Genomic DNA, 16,344 nt, shown 5'->3' on the forward strand with positions numbered 1-16,344 from the left:
CTGAATGTTCCCTGGAAAAGTCCCTGTGTCCGTTCACTGATAGTGGAGGCACAGCACATTGTTAACATGCACAGACTTGTCAACATAGATGGACTTGCAAGGGCCTGACCCTGAGGCGGGGTAGCTCTGTGCCACTCCAGGCACAAAAATAAGGATATGCAAGCAGCTCACTGAGCTGGTACATGAAAAGGGTTTGCAAAGAAAGGCTAACTTTGCATTCAGGGCAAGGCAAATTTAGGTTCTCTGAAGGAATATGCAAAATAGTTCATCTCCCTGCCTCTTCCTGAACCACAGAACCAAGGGCACTTCATTGCTCCTAGGTGATAATTTTGTTTTTCAGGGCAGTGGCTGTTGCCTTCATCTGGTACCTGACCAATACCCTCTGTGCATGTTCAGATTTCACAGGCTTTTCTCTTGGTCAAGCAAGCATAAAACTTCCCCTCTAACTACAGTTCACATTATTTATATGTAACTGATCACCTTGTCTGGTTTTAATTGTGTTTCTGCACTTTTTAAGCCCTTTGCCTTGTTAAGGGATGCCCACAGTAACTCCTAGATAAGGACAACTTCTTGGCATTGACAGCATGGCTTCATGGATGATCCTGGCTGTCACTTCCATTTTGTGGAGCTTCTGGTCTGCCTGTCGTATCTCAATATAGTAATTTCTCGTCTCCAAAACACTAATCTTTGCAGGTGCATACTCCTTTCATGTTCTCCCAGCTGCCATGTGTGACTGCCTTTAGCTAGAGTTTTGTTGCATTATTTGAGGATGGGTTAACACCCATGACTTTCACTAAAGCATGCTTTGTGGAAGGATTAGAGAAGGGAAATGCCTCATAAATGTTAGGATATCATATATCTGAGGCTGTGCTTTTCTTGGATAACTGTTGCTGTGTGAAGAGCATAAGCCACAATGATTGTGCCTGCAGTCTTTTTGCAGAATGCAACTTTGGAGGTTCCAGTCTCAGCACAAAAGCATATGTGTTCACAGACACTTAGGTGACCTGAGAATGTTTTTAAATATGGTACTGTTTTTACTTCACTGTTCTGCATTGTTACTTAAGGTTACTTTGCTTTTTAAAATTTTCTTGCTAAGAACCCTTTTACTACTCACTCATCCTTTAATGTCCATTTAAAAAAAAAATCTGGTGAAAGCAGAACAGACAAAAAATTTGAGGATGAAAAATGCTGTTCTTGCTATTATTTGTCATCAAATCTTTCTCTTAAGTTTGAAAGTGTTCCCAGCTTACTTCTCAAAGCAGAGAAGTGTCAATAAAGTCTGTCACCAGCAAACTTGCAGCAGTTCCCTTAGCTTCTCCATCATGCAGCCAGTAAAAGATGCAGAGCATTTCCAATATAGGAAGCATGGATTACACATATATGTAGAACTTGAGAAACAGGTTTAGTATGGCATTTCCTGACAGTGCTCTTGTGTTTAAAATTCATTTTCACTTGTAGTTCAGATGATGAACATCAAGCAGCCAGGTAGTTAACTGTCCTTTGGAAGAACAACTTGAATCCAGTAGAAATTGCACCAGGAAGTGTCACAACAAAGACAAGAAATATGAACTAGACCAGCCCCTTGGTTTGGTTACAGATAATTTCCTGCTGGAACACAAATTTAGAAAGGTATTTAAAAGGCACATATCTTCAAGTGTATATTTGAGGGCATTTATTGAATCTACTTTTAACCAATCCATCTTTACTGGTCCTTTAGAAAATTCCTGTAGGTAACTAACAGGAAGCTACTGGGAGAATGCACAGTGGAGCAAAAGTCACTATTTGTAGCTAGAGAGAACATACTTTGTTGGTTGTTTTGTTCACTCGTTTGATTCCATACAGTTTGATTTCACTGCAGCCCCTAGAAAAACATGTTGATGTGCTTTGCAGTGAAGCACAGTTCCCTGCTCCTTTCTGCTGAGGACGGGCTGTGCATGCTGACAGGCACTGGTGCTGGCTCGCAGGGTGGGCACCTCCCCCGGACAGCAGTAGGGAGAAGCAGCAGTCATGGGTGATGACATGGGTGGAGCTCCTCACACCAGTTGTCCCATGGGAGATAGCTTATCTGTGGACGCCTGTGTTTCTGGAATAATATCCATTTGATTGAAAGCCAGAATTAGAGTAGGGAAGAAATTGGCTGCCAAGGGCTGATTGGCACTTGGAGTCAAAAGAAGCAGCATGGACCCTGCAGCAAGGATCTCCTTATCCGTCAGCACCAGCCTCTCTACCTGCAGGTGTGTCCCAGCAGTTCCTGCTACTGCTCTTCCTTCTGTTATTTTTGTTTCCCTTTGAAAATACCCTCTAACTTTCAACATTTTACACAGAGACACGCCACAAATGCTTGATTAGCACTGCCAATGCAGTGCTATATGTAGAAAGGAGGGAACAGAAGAGTAATTTTTAAGAGCACTAATTTTTAAGTGCATCTGCTTTTTCTGTAGCTAAATAACCAGTTAGTTTGATCAGTCCTATCTCTGTTCTGTTGTGTCATCTGAATTACACTGAAGAAGAGCTCAAGGCATTGCATTATGGTTACTCTGCCCAGACCTTTCGTTGTCATTTTTCACAACCACACAATTTTTCTTGTTGCTTCAGAGCTCATAAGGGAAAGATACTATTAATGGACACATAATTTAAGTTAAAGAATTGGTCATCGTTGTTTGTTGTCAAGTCTGGCTGGTGAATAATGACTTCTTAAATATTCTGTGGAAAGGCAACTTTCATTTCTGAGAATGGCATCCTCCACTTGCAGTGCTCTTGTAGGGTGAGAACAGAGCTGATACCACAGTAAATGACCATGATATAAAAAGGAAAGGGGGAAGGATTTCAGTGCACAAAACCAAGTGCTAAAATTTTCGTATGCTGTTACAGAACAGAATAGCCGTTATGTGTTGTATCAGAAACAGATGGGATTGCTGACAATATTGTTTTCTGAGTACCTATGTAAACAAGAAGAGATCCTGTCTGCATTTATTGACACATGCTGGCATCCTAAGGTGATTTATTTTGGCCTGATAAGTGGGGCTTCTTCATCTTATTCTGCCTTTTTAGCAACATTTTCTATCATTTGTTAGAAAGGATGGTGTTAAAGTTTTTTTTCCTCACCGCTACAGTGATGAGGTACTGTTCAAATCAGTCAGGTAAGATTGCTGGTTGAATAGTTACGGTGTCTTCATGGATTTTAAAACTACCATTTAAGCATCAATTAATATCAACAAAATACTTCTGACTTGTCTTGGAATAAAAAGTAAGCCATGAAAACAAAAAATTACAGGCACCCAAACTATTTGCAAACACTTGAAGAGAAATCTCTCTCTGCTGTTGGCTACAAAGTGCAAACAAGACATTGCATGACACAAAACCAAGCTATCAGGATTATTTTCAAAGTCTAAAGTATAAGTTCTTAAAGGCAGGTACATGCCACAAGATACAATTTAGTACTTACTGGGGTAAAAAGTCAAATCCCATTAAAAATCAAAGAATTCTATTGTTTAGCCTCAGAAGCTTCAGTGTGATTTGTCTTTCTCTGCTGCTCTTTAAATACCTTTGATAGCTAGGTCTTATGCTTTTTTACTTCTTTAAAAATCCCACTGGAGAAAACTATGACTTGGGAGGTGAATGCCCCCTTCCAAATGGAATTACGGCCCAGGTACTTAGACCTATGCCATTGCCAAAGTCTCACAAAACTAAAAGCATTTTACAGCTGGGACAGACTCTCATAGCTAAAAAAATAAGGTAGATTGGTAGTGAATTGTAAGCAAATTACTAATTGTTCCCATGCATCTTTTTTCCAGCTGCCTATTTCTCTGTCCTTCGAAAGCCACCCTCTACGTCCAGTTTCTCAGGAGGTCTGTTTGGTTTCTCCTTTCTGCTTACTATCAACTCTTTCACTCATTGCAAAATGCCTCCCTTCCATCTCCATGTTGCTCAGCTCTTTCCAGGGAAGTGTGATGCTGTCTGCTCTCATACCATCCTGCTTTCATGACTGCCTAGGCCCAAGTCTGATACAGAGCCAGGAATGCTGCTCTTCAGTGATAATTTATATCATCACCTCTCTCCCCTTTGACGTATCATTTTTTTTTTTTCTAAGACTTGTGTAAATCACCTTTAGCCATAGGATACTGAAGAGATGTTTTAACACTAATTTAAAATGCTCTTCAGAAAATCCCAAGTGAAATTTCCAGTAAACATAAGAGACCACAAGGGGCCCAGTCAGTACCCTGCTTTTGGGTAATTTTTCCACACTCTGGATAGGTAAAAAAGGAGTGGGGGAAAGCTGTCAGTTCAGTGATGTTAAAGAACTCCACACCCCTTCCATAGAAAAAAGCATCTGTATTAAACACCCCTGGACTGTGATAATGTGTACAAAGGGAATAAAATACAGAGCTTTTTAAGGTCATCTCCAATCAAATAGAAGTAAATTAATTAATAAGTAATTTTTTAATGCTAGAAGATTAATTTTTAAATGTTAGAAGAGCCAGTGAGAAATTGTTACCATGAGTTATTTTAATGCTAGTTAATGAATGCATATGTGTGTATACAGCTATGGATGCACACAGAAATTATTTCTACAAAAAACTGTATCAGGTAACAGTTTCAGAAGCCAGTACAAAGTCTGAGTACATTCTTAATCAATGCACCTAAAAAATAAAGTTTACAGGTATTTTTCACATTGTTGTTGCTCCATACTAATTTCTCCACTATAAGAAGGGAGGGACAAGAATTACTCTCACAAAAGTAGAAAACGCCGATGATTTTTATTTCCAGTATAAGCCCCCAAGGGGAAAAAAAAAAAGAAATTATACCCTGCCTTCCCTATTATTTAGATTTAATAAAAGTCCTTAGCATTTTTACTGGAGTGATTTCTCTCTCCTGTTGTGTCTCCTGCATCAGTGGGACTCTTTTCACTAGTTCTTGTATTGCAGATAGATTCACAAGAGGTACTAAGTTTGAACAGGGAGAGATTTGTTTTGTTAATTAGACCCATAAAATTTCTGTGAGGACCCAGGGTGAGTCAGGTGCCCTCAATGTCCACCAGCTCTGACTGGCAGAGTGAACTGTGCATGTGAACTGAGGCCCTGTCATGAGCTGCACTGCCAAATGGATGCACATCCTGGGTACTCAGCCTGGTCTGCACGGGGACATAAATTGAGCAGTACAGCTGCAGCAGTCCAGGACATAGCTGTGGAGAACTTTAGTGAATATTGGCTGGATCAATATCCCTGTCATTGCTTATGTCAAGTAATGAACTCCAGCATTACCTGTATCAGCATTCCCAATGCCATGGTAGTTTGTATGTGGCTACCCATAATATGCAGGAGATAATATATTTGTACAACTGTTCTTTGTAAATACATTGTGAGGACGAGCCTTAGAAATACAACCAAAAACATGCCAATATACACAACAAAAATTACATATGTATGTAAACCTGAAATCCCTCTTCTTCCATTGCATAAGACCAGCAGGCGTAAGAATAAAACAACATAATTTCACTTTTTATAACTGCAGAGTCTAGAAATAAGGATGTGTAAGAGATTTCTGTCACAGAAAATGGGTATATTGGCAAAAAATAATTTCTGAGGAAGCTGAACTGTCGAGGCCTGCATTGACCCTTTTGAGACAAGAGTTAGCAAGAGTTCCTCCTGACTTCAGCAGGAATTACTGCACAAGCAAGGGGAATACCCAAGAGCACATTACGCTTCTAGAAAACATGATAAAACTTGTTGGCTGCTTTGGAAGAAAAGGGCATTTTCACAAATGGGAATTGTTCTAGACAAGTCAGGATTCCCCTGCCAGCTGTTCTTCTCCTGTTCCTCCTTCATCCTAAAATGCTTATGTTGCTTCTGTGATGATAAGTTTTGTCTTTCTCCTAGGTATTTGTCTTATAGCAATAGTGCCATCTTCTTTTACATTTACTGCTAGCAGTACCACAAACCAGCATCCTGTTTGCCTTCTTTATTGCAGCTGCATACGGGTCAGAAGGCTTTAGGGACTTTCATGCAATAATTCCCAAATCTTTTTCCAGTAAGTATACTGAAACTCAGTTCACTACTGAGCATTTCCATCTAGTTCCTACTTTTATGATTTTTTGTTTGTGCCATTTCATTTCTAAGTAATGTATGTTTGTCTACATGCACTTAAGTAGTTTGATGTTTTTGTTTTGTTCATGTGTATTTTGTTTTAACTCAACAGAAAATCTGCTTCAAAAGCCACCTTCTCCCTGGCAGGCAAGGAGCCTTTAATTGTTTAGTAAAAATATATATTTATTATTCTTATAGCTGAAAGGAAAAAAAATTACAAGTAAATTGTGGGAAAATTCTGTTACATACTCAAGTCAAATATTTATATTGCTTATATTTGCCATGGTGAAAACAGCAGTATGAGGTTGTAGCCCTTTAAATCTGCAGAATCAGTTCTGTTTAACCAGTCATACCATCTTTTTAAGTCATTGTTTGGTCATTAACTTTTTTGGTATATCACTAAATTATTCCCCTTTTTAGAACATATGTTTTAAAGGAAAACTGCTATATATGATATGCACTTATTCTGCTTTGCATATTATTTCTATTAAAATGCAACACTTGAAAAAATATTAAAATATCTAAATTGGTAGACTTTTTAAAAGGTGTCCAGTCAAGCAGTATTCATAGATGTGAACACCTTTAGGCTTCTGTTTCCCAGTAGGATTTTGAGTCAGGTACTCTTGTCAGTTACATCTGTGCAGTTCTTCTGGGACACCTATGAGGTTGCAGGATGTATCAGAGAAGAGCTTGTGTATCCTCTTCATTTCAAAGGAATATCAAGGTCTTTCAATCTCTTGCGGTAATTATTGCCTGTAGCTTTTTGTTATCACATTGCTACACCATCACTTTTGAATACCATAAAACTGTTGCTCCACAGAAGGAAAAGACCTGGACTTTATTGGGTGAAACAGATCCTTCATTTTCTTAGCTACCTACTGAAGTAAACTCTTTCTTTTTTTTTTTTTTTTGGGTGGGGTGGGATGAAGGTAGAGGGGTTTTTACTGTATGGAAAGTAAGATTTTGGACAATGAAATGGTCTTTCCCAGCCTAATGAAGTATTTTTTCACCTAAATCACCAGATTAGAAGAGAGGGAAATAACAGCAAAGATTTTTTTTTTCTACATAAAACATCATACAATCCTGTGGAGAGAAGAGAAATGAATGCTGGCATGAAGTTGTCTGAATCTTGACCCTTTTCCTTAATGTTGAAGTTTGCTGTGTTCATATCACATCAAATTTACTAGCCTCTATGTTTTCACATGTTGTGTGGCTATGGCAAATTTACCTAAATTCTTATTCTGGCTGCAAGCAATTGCCAGCTATGGGATTACAATGTAAAGGATTTATCCGATAAATCATAATAGTTTTCCCAGCCACCATTTTTTATTTGACTGGTTTTTAATCATAAACTTCTGATTCTAGCAATAGTCTCCTATTACTCAGCAATCCTAATCTTGCTGTCCTAGAAACACAACTATCACTCCTATAATTTCCTTAAATTCTTCTTTCCATCCTTTCCTATCCTGCTTTCTTTATCAGTGTTTGTACTCTGCTTTCCCATTGTCATTGCTTACCCCGTAGATCTGCAAACCAAAAATTGGGACTCAGTACAACCCTTGGAATCTTCCTGCCAAGTGGAGAATGTTGCATTTTCTGTTCTTTTGTATCCATTGAGTTGAGTTACTTACTTTCACAATTGTTCTGGATAAATCCCTATAAAGTGGATTAATTTTAATGTTCATTCCAGTTAGCCTGATTGTCAGAATGAAAGATATAAATGCAAAAATCTCAAGGCAACCTACAAACAGACTTGTAATATTGTTTGGGTTCCCAGCTCCCTGGATGCCTTCTATTTGTTTTACCAATATTCATTGTTCATTGCTCCATGTGTTACAAACTCATCACATTGCCCACAGAATTATAGTCGAGGTCACAGAATTTGTTATTTAGTGATATTGTACCTGCTGTTTAGAAGTTAACTTCTTTCATGTGATTGTTGCTTTGCCACATTATTTGTTCTGTAACCAAACTGAGTGGCATCCTGTATTGTTTCTTTCAGCTGGTAATATTAAAATAGAGACTCAGAGTGATGAAGAGAATGGGCGTGCCTGTGAAATGAATGGGGAAGAATGTGCAGAGGATTTACGAATGCTTGATGCCACAGGAGAGAAAATGAATGGCTCACACAATGGCCCAGGCAGCAAGGCTTTGTCAGGAGTTGGAGGCATTCGACTTCCTAACGGAAAGCTAAAATGTGATATCTGTGGGATAATTTGCATCGGTCCCAATGTGCTCATGGTTCACAAACGAAGCCACACTGGTAAGGCCTGCCATAGTTTTTTCTGTAGTTGACAAGAACTGGCCACATATTAGTAACTAAGACTTATATTCTGTATCATGCATATGTTGCCTCTTCTAAGGTAATGCAGCATTAGTGAGCCTTTGGAACTCATTTTGGTACATCCTTTTGGCCTGCCCAGGAATTGAGGCTTCTTCATGGAAGTCTATCTATTAGGCTAAAAATTGTGCTGGTTTTTTTATTTGAAACAAACAAACAAACAAAAAACTACCAAGAAAAATTTGAAAAATCAAATTTAAAAGAAAAGCGTAGAAGTCTTGTTTAATTTCTAAGAACTGCTGAAGAAAAACCCATTTGTAGCTAACTCTGAAATTAACCCAGTTGTAATGTTTCCAACAAAACAGCAAAGCTTATGGGTCAGTGATTACGAAAGTGATTGGAAAAATATGTATTAAGAGAACTGTATTGACAGACTTAGTGAAAAAATACTTACATTTCATGCCCAGTATTTCATGAAGTAAAAACAAGTATTGTCACGGGTCAAATGTGCACTAAAGTGTTTCCACCGGGACGCTAAAAGAGACATGTAAAGATTTTGTGTTCCATAGGGATGGCTTTTCATTATACAGTGCTGTGAATATTCTTTACTCAATTTTTGAATTCTGATTAGTCTCAAAGAGGGCCAAAAATGAAGAGGCTGAAACAAGTGAAAAAGTAAGGAGTGAGTCTCACATTGCCTGATTTAAGATGTCTAAAATTTAGGCTTCCAATCTAAACTTTAATGTCATTCATAGCTAAAAGAGAAGAACCGAACTGTACTGTTATTTCACAGAAGCTGCTTTGAAAATAAATTTTGGTTATGGCATTTTTATATGAATATTCCACTGAGAGGGAATTTTAAAATATTTTTAAGGTAAGAATTGATCTGTCTTATAGTTACATTTGACTGAAATAGTTGTGCCAATAAACACATAGATGTTTTCTTCATATCCTCACAGTCTTGCTTAAATAACTTTCCCAGAATTACTAAGTAGTGAGATTAAGAAAGTGCTTTCAGAGTTAAAATGGAGAGGATTCGTGAAAAGCCCCGCAGTGTGTTCCACTGCCCTCAGTGTTACTGTCTGTCACAGTAACTGTGTCTGTCCAAGCTATTGGAAGCATGCATGGGTTAGCCACGTTCAGAAGCAATGCTGCTACATTGCCTGCTTCAAAGTACTCTTCAATTCTCTGTGATGAATCCCTCTGTCCGGGAAGAGCAGATAATTATTGGAAAAGCCACAACTAGTACTCAGAAGAGAGGCTGTAGCCTACTTCCTAGATCTAACAAAGTACTTTTGATTTCTTTTCTTTCCTTTTCTCTTTGCTTTCCTCTTTTCTTTTCTTTTCTTTTCTTTTCTTTTCTTTTCTTTTCTTTTCTTTTCTTTTCTTTTCTTTTCTTTTCTTTTCTTTTCTTTTCTTTTCTTTTCTTTTCTTTTCTTTTCTTTTCTTTTCTTTTCTTTTCTTTTCTTTTCTTTTCTTTTCTTTTCTTTTCTTTTCTTTTCTTTTCTTTTCTTTTCTTTTCTTTTCTTTCTTTTCTTTTCTTTTCTTTTCTTTTCTTTTCTTTTCTTTTCTTTTCTTTTCTTTTCTTTTCTTTTCTTTCTTTTCTTTTCTTTTCTTTTCTTTTCTTTTTTCCTTTTTCTTTTCTATATGGTCCTTTAAAAATTGATGAAATAAACACATAAAATGACTTGTACATGAGGCCTTTCAAACAGACCCATAGGCTGAAGAGGATGCCGTAGTGGTTGAAACAATATGTTGCAACTTGAAATGCACTTAGAGGTAGAAGTTTTTGTGATTGTTTAAGCAGAGTGCTCTTTTGTTAAAAAAAAAAAAAAAAAAAACAAACACTGTTTCTGGATCAGAGGAGCTGTTTCACGTCCCTAAAGGTCCATGGCAGTGTTTGCACCAGGGTTAAATGGCCTGTGTGAGAACACACCTGACTTTAGGGAGGTGGTGGGCACAGCTGCCTTTGTTTCTCATGAGCTCCTTGGTACCCAGCCCACTGTCTCTGAGCATGAGCTGGGCTGCCTGGTCCCTGTGACAATATCCCCAGGGGCGTCCTCACTGCATGCCAGGTTATTTCCCACACACAGACCTTCAGCTCCCCAAACTTCTTGCCTGGCAGAGGGACCCTTTTCCTGCCAAGGGTGCTTGGCGTGCTACCACACAAAGATTGTCACTTGAAGATTTCTTCACCCTTTGCAGAGCTCTTCCCTTGCCAACTAAGCCCTCTTTTTAATAAGGGAATTTAATTAAAGCCTACAGTAGAAGCACCCCACAAGAGGCACTTTGCTCAGGACAACTCTCTTCTTTTACACTCAATAAAACTAAAGGGTGTGAAGTTTTGTCCCTGAGTCCTTCCATGGAAAGAATGCCTTTGCTTTCCCTCCTGCCTCATCCTCAGCTCCTCTCCTGAGCAGCCACTTTGAATGAGCTCAGGGGTTTTTCAGGGGCTGGCAAAGGAGTGGAAGTTCAGAGCTGGTAGTTTAAATTAAAGGGACGTCATGGGGAAACAGTACAGACTGCTTTTCCTTTCAGCTGCGCAGTGAAAATTAAAGTCGAAATGGGATATACTATTACAGACATTTAACTGAGTATGCCCAAGCCCATTTCAATACATGCCTGGTGAAGGAATAAGCCTCACAAATGAATTACTTTGCTGCTAATTCATGTAAAACCTGCATATGCTGTGAGGTTTTCTTAAATAAATATTTGATAAGTGAACAAAACTCTAGCACACTAAAGTGCCAAAATAAAATGACTGCCTGACCTGATAAAAGATGTAACTGTTTTTAATGAACACACCTGCCAAGTGCAGATATGTGGAGCAGCACCTGACATTTCTGCCCTCTCCTATCTGCAGGCAGCTGTACAGCACTGACTGCTTCCTAACACCTTACCTGTTGCTTATATCAGCAGAGCAAATCCCAACTCACAGATGCCCAACTCTTCTCACTCTTCTTCCCTTTCAGCACATTCATTTTCTCCAGCATGCCACTGTCATGTTTGGTGTTTAAGCAAAAGGAGGTCTTGAAAGGAGAAAGAAATTCCTGCTCCCTGATGCTGAAACCTCAGGGTATATTCAGGGTTCTCTTGCTCACTGTGCATATATCTGCATATACATGCATATCTGTGTATGTGTGTGCATAGGTGTATATATTGCCTCCTTATATGTACACTAATTTTAGTTTATACTCACATCTTTTTACTTGGTTCTGAATGTCTTGAATTTATTTAGAAAGAGACCTCTGCATGTTAGAGGTCTCTGAGTGTTAGGTGATCTTGTCATTGTTTAAGAAATTAGAAATATTTTAATTAAGATTATAAGTATTCTTCACTGAATAAGTGGTCCAGGGTCCAAGCTCCTACTAAGGCTTGCAAATCACTGCAGTGGTGATAATGGTTGATTGAATTCAAGGTCCCATTGCAGCTTTTGTTCCTGGGCTTATATTTGGTCATGGCTACATGCCCAGGACAGGTACGTACTGTTCAGACCTGGAGAAAATAATACTCTGTTTAGACTATTTAGAAAAAGACTCATCATGTATTTTTTATTTCCATCCTGTTCATTTTTAGAGGTATCACCACACCCAGTAACCTTCCATCAGTGGCTGTCAGCATCCTGGCAGGTCTGGGAGTTTTGCTGTGCTCCATAAAGGAGGCATTCTTCCCCCCAGTAGTTGCATCATGGACAGCTAAGGGCCAGCCAAGCTATACGTAGCTTCAGGGTCTTTTGGTGACAATGTTCTTTTCCTTCTACAGCAACATAAGTTCAGATTTCCTTCAATCTGATCCCATTCTAAGTTCTGTAGAAGTATTTGGTGTGCAGTAGTCTCATTTGAAATGCTTCATCCATCTTTTCTACCTAGTGCAAGTCTTCACCCTGTGACTGGGAGGGCTGTAGGCTAGAGATACATTGCATTCTTACTTTGCTTTACATTTCATTCCTGGAGTACTTTTATGATTCTTGTTTTGTATTCTTACAGTCCTCTGAGTAAAAATAACAGAAATGAATGCTAGAAAAGCTGCTTAGTAAGAATTAACTACTTCTTCTGAATGTGTCCCCCTTGCTGAGCTGACTTGTTCCATTTACTGGTTCAGTCCATTTCTGAAAAACACTTTCTGCACTAACTGCCCCAAAGATTAAGAAGTTAAGTAGAGAGACACCTACCTGTTTTCTTTTCTCCCTAATCATACCATGCATGGCTTATGAAGTACATTTCAAAGTCCTGTAAGGCTTATGCTGCATAAGCATGCCACCCCAGCTGAACCAGGTGTGGGTATAGTTTAGATGAAAAGGGTTTCTTGACGGACAAAGAAAGTGAGCTCATTTGGCTTGACAGGCACTAGGCTGCTGTGCTTGAAACTGACCAATGAAAATGTCTTGCCATAGGGGGGATTCATTTGGCTGTTTGCTGAATGCTAAAGCTGCCAGCCCTGATGGCAGAGTTTTCATGTTTTTTGGTTGGGACAGTGCTGCTGTCTGATTGACCTTCAGCTATTCTGGTGCATTACCCAGAAGTCAAAAATGGTCATGCTGCACATATATGCACATGTATGGACATAAAAGGTCATCCTAGGGTGCAAAGTGATACATGATGTTTGAGAAAGAAGGAAGAAATTGGTTTTGGTTTTCTTTCTTTTAATACTTTAACTTCAGCACTGAAATCTTAAATACAATGTTATTGTTGCACAAAAAAAATGATAACTAAGAACAGGTCATCTTTGGGCTGTTTCTAATGTTAATGCACTATAATTACTACAACAGATTGAACTGATGCCTAAGAGAAATAAAATTCGGCAAATGTTTTTTAAACGCTAGTTTGACTTAGTTGAGGGCTGTAAAGAAACAGGCATGCAGAAGCAGTTCTTGCTGATAGAATGCTCTTATGTATAATTTTTCTGTTATTCCTTTCTGGTATTTTATTTCCCACTGATTTCAGAAAAGGCCTCATCCATCTTAAATGTAAAAAATTACAAGAAAAAAACTGAAAACCCCAAATTAATAAAATACATTGATTTTAAACAACACTAAAGAGCAAACAACAGTCATATTATTTTTTGCAAAGGCTTTGATTCACTTCGTTCATAACAAACACCAGTTTAGACAAATCAAGGCTGTGTCTCTTCAAGTTTTCTGTCCAAAGTGTACACCATCAGAGCTTGTTTGTGCAACTCCTCTGTTCATACCTTACCTATAGTAGAGTTGGGACTTAGGCATGGAAGTACAGTGCTTCCTTTGCACTGTCTTAACTTCTGTGATTTTACTCTCTAGCTTTCTCTCTTTTCTCTGTCTCTTTCCTGATTTGGCTGCTTAGGGACAGACAGGTAATGGAGAAGAAATTGAAAGGGAAAATACAGGGAAAATGTAAATGAAAAGAAGTTATTATAACTGTTATAATGAAGTGCCTTTCATTTAAATATAAGAATGTAACGCTGAAATGAACTTGTGATCCTGAAATGCATTTTTAATGAGTTTCCTTTTTATTTTGCTGCTTCAGTGGCATATTTTAAAGACCCTTTGAAAAAAGCCACATTAAAAACCCCACCAAATGCCACAACATGCAAAATTGGATATTGGTTTATTCCAAAACTGCTGATCAGGAAGAGTGGCTCTTCAACACAAAATGTTGCAGTCACTTTATTTAAATGAGTTTGAATTTGCATTGTGATGTGCCATTCTGATTTAGAAAAAAAAAATTAGATTTTCAGATCAAATTGACCCAGCCAGTGAAGCATTAAGAAACTGGCAGGTTTAGTCTGAAAGCCTCATGTTATATCAAACCTGCAGCCGGTGGAAGTCACAGAGCAGCAGTGAGAAAACAACTTTCTCCCTGAAATCTTTCTCTTGCTACTGCATAAGATTTTTTTGTTCTCACATATTTTCTCCTTCTTCCCACAGGAGAACGCCCTTTCCAGTGCAATCAGTGTGGAGCCTCCTTCACCCAGAAGGGCAACCTCCTGCGCCACATAAAGCTGCACTCAGGTGAAAAGCCCTTCAAGTGTCACCTGTGTAACTACGCTTGCCGCCGCAGGGATGCCCTCACAGGACACCTGAGGACTCACTCAGGTAATGGAAGGTTTGGGAATAACCAGAGCTGCTTATCACCATACCTGCTGAGGAGATGGGGGTGGCCACCAATCCTGAGAGCTCTTCTCACCCTGAGTAGCCCCATCTTGGGGTTAACCAAGCTGTGAGCTGGTCACAGTGTGTTAGCAGCAAAGAAATGACTAAACACATGTCACACTCACGACCCTTCACCAGAAGAACTGAGTTTTTCCCCATACTTCTTGGCTGATTCAAAGTTTCTGTATTAGAGTTTCATCTTACGAGCCCCGTGTGAGTAATCCATTTCATGGAAGTACGAACATGACTTAAGCTGATGAATGTTTTAGGGTTAGAGATAGCATAAAGTTGAAACAGAATCTTGTATTCTTCAGCCTAGAGGAGTGAATACTGCCTACAGCATTTAGCAGGAGTTATTTGTTGCACATTGTTATTACAATTACTTTGAAAGAGAGAGTGGGGACATGGCAGAGGGTGGGAGAAAGAAAGATAATAATCTTTCACAAAAGAGGATGCTCATGGAGTTTTGCAGTGTCTGTCTCAACAGTAATATGGAGATATGAATAAATATTTTTGAATAGCTGCACTTTCCCATTACCATGAACCTCTCATTGTTTGACAGAAGCCACAGTCACATACCTTCTGTGAAGTAAAACCAATTTAGCACATTTAAAGTGCCTTTAAAAGCAAAGTGCCATCTCATCTAGTTTCCCAAGTTAAGCAAAAGCACATTGCTATTTGGATGGGAGACCTCTAATATACATTGCTGGAATTGACACTGGTAACGTTACTTGTGAAAGTTGGTTTTGGGTTCTAGGTGGCAGAAGGAGAACTCTCAAAGTGATATTTTTGTGCTCCAAAAAAATCAGGGAAATTCTTCTCTAGCACATGTGTTGAATAATAAGATCCTTAGAGTTGATCCCAGATTTCCAAAATAATTCCTGTTTGTATATTTTTTCCCAGCCTGATTTAGGAAGGCACATATTTTAAATAGCATTTTGCCTCCCTCTCCCTTATTTTTATTGATTTTCATGGATGCATAATTTGAAACATAGTTTTCATATATATATATATATATATATATGAAATCTCACCTAGACACTCTTGGTAAACCCTGAGGATTCCATAGTTAAAGAGACAATGCCTAAATAATAGATAATGATTAATTCCTGCAATTGGCAAAATGACACCAGTGCATTATAAATCAAGTTGGATGTCTGAATCTGATTTTCACCTAAGAATCTGTAAATAAAATTCAGATATTAAATGGTGTAACTATCTAATATTGTGAAATCACATATAAAGTTACAGTCTTATCATATTAAGGCAGAAAATTCAAGTCCAGAAGTACACAGAAAAGTATTGTTGGTGAAAAATTCATGGAACTAGCTAGATCTGGATTGATGTAATACAGAAAATAAATTGACATGCCATTTATCTTGAATTTCCAGAAGCAGAAAACACACAAAATCTAAGATTGTCTTAAAAGAGTTGAGCTGGTTCTGTTGACACCTGAACTGACATCCAGCCAAGCAAGTCCCTACCTACACCACCAGTTCATCCACTGGCAGTCTCTGTGCAACTGGACACTACAGAAATTGCTCCCAGCTCTTTGAAGGTGTCTCAGTTCCTAACCTGTGCAGATGCTGTTTTTAAAGATTTAATGTCACAGTCTTTATCTGATCTGAATCACCTAAAATCAGTTTGCAGCACCCATAGAATTGGCCTTTTAATGTAAAGATTTACAATCAGTTTTCCATTAGTTGTTTTTCACTTAGATTTTTAAATTGATGAAATCTTCCTTCACCACAGCATGGCTTTATTTTTGGGGTGGGCTTTTTATCTCTTGTCCTTACCATTGTTAATATGCTGTTGAATGCCTCAGCTGAATCTCATAATGAATTGTGTTTTCT

General features: G+C 38.4%; 1 protein-coding gene across 4 annotated transcripts in view; it reads left to right on the top strand.

Annotated features, from left to right (window-relative positions):
• IKZF1 (IKAROS family zinc finger 1) overlaps positions 1 to 16,344 on the top strand; it is a 110,029-nt gene that overhangs the window by 79,369 nt on the left and 14,316 nt on the right. Inside the window, exons 5-8 of one of the 4 annotated variants that reach the window (XM_053952329.1) lie at positions 3,795 to 3,848; positions 5,968 to 6,027; positions 8,086 to 8,346; positions 14,267 to 14,434. In XM_053952329.1, the coding sequence (XP_053808304.1) occupies positions 3,795 to 3,848; positions 5,968 to 6,027; positions 8,086 to 8,346; positions 14,267 to 14,434 (543 nt within the window). The remainder of the gene's footprint in view (positions 1 to 3,794; positions 3,849 to 5,967; positions 6,028 to 8,085; positions 8,347 to 14,266; positions 14,435 to 16,344) is intronic. The other 3 variants (XM_053952334.1, XM_053952342.1, XM_053952349.1) reach the window with 3 other exon arrangements.

This window comes from Vidua chalybeata, chromosome 1 (genome assembly GCF_026979565.1).
Source record: "Vidua chalybeata isolate OUT-0048 chromosome 1, bVidCha1 merged haplotype, whole genome shotgun sequence".
NCBI lineage: Eukaryota > Metazoa > Chordata > Aves > Passeriformes > Viduidae > Vidua > Vidua chalybeata.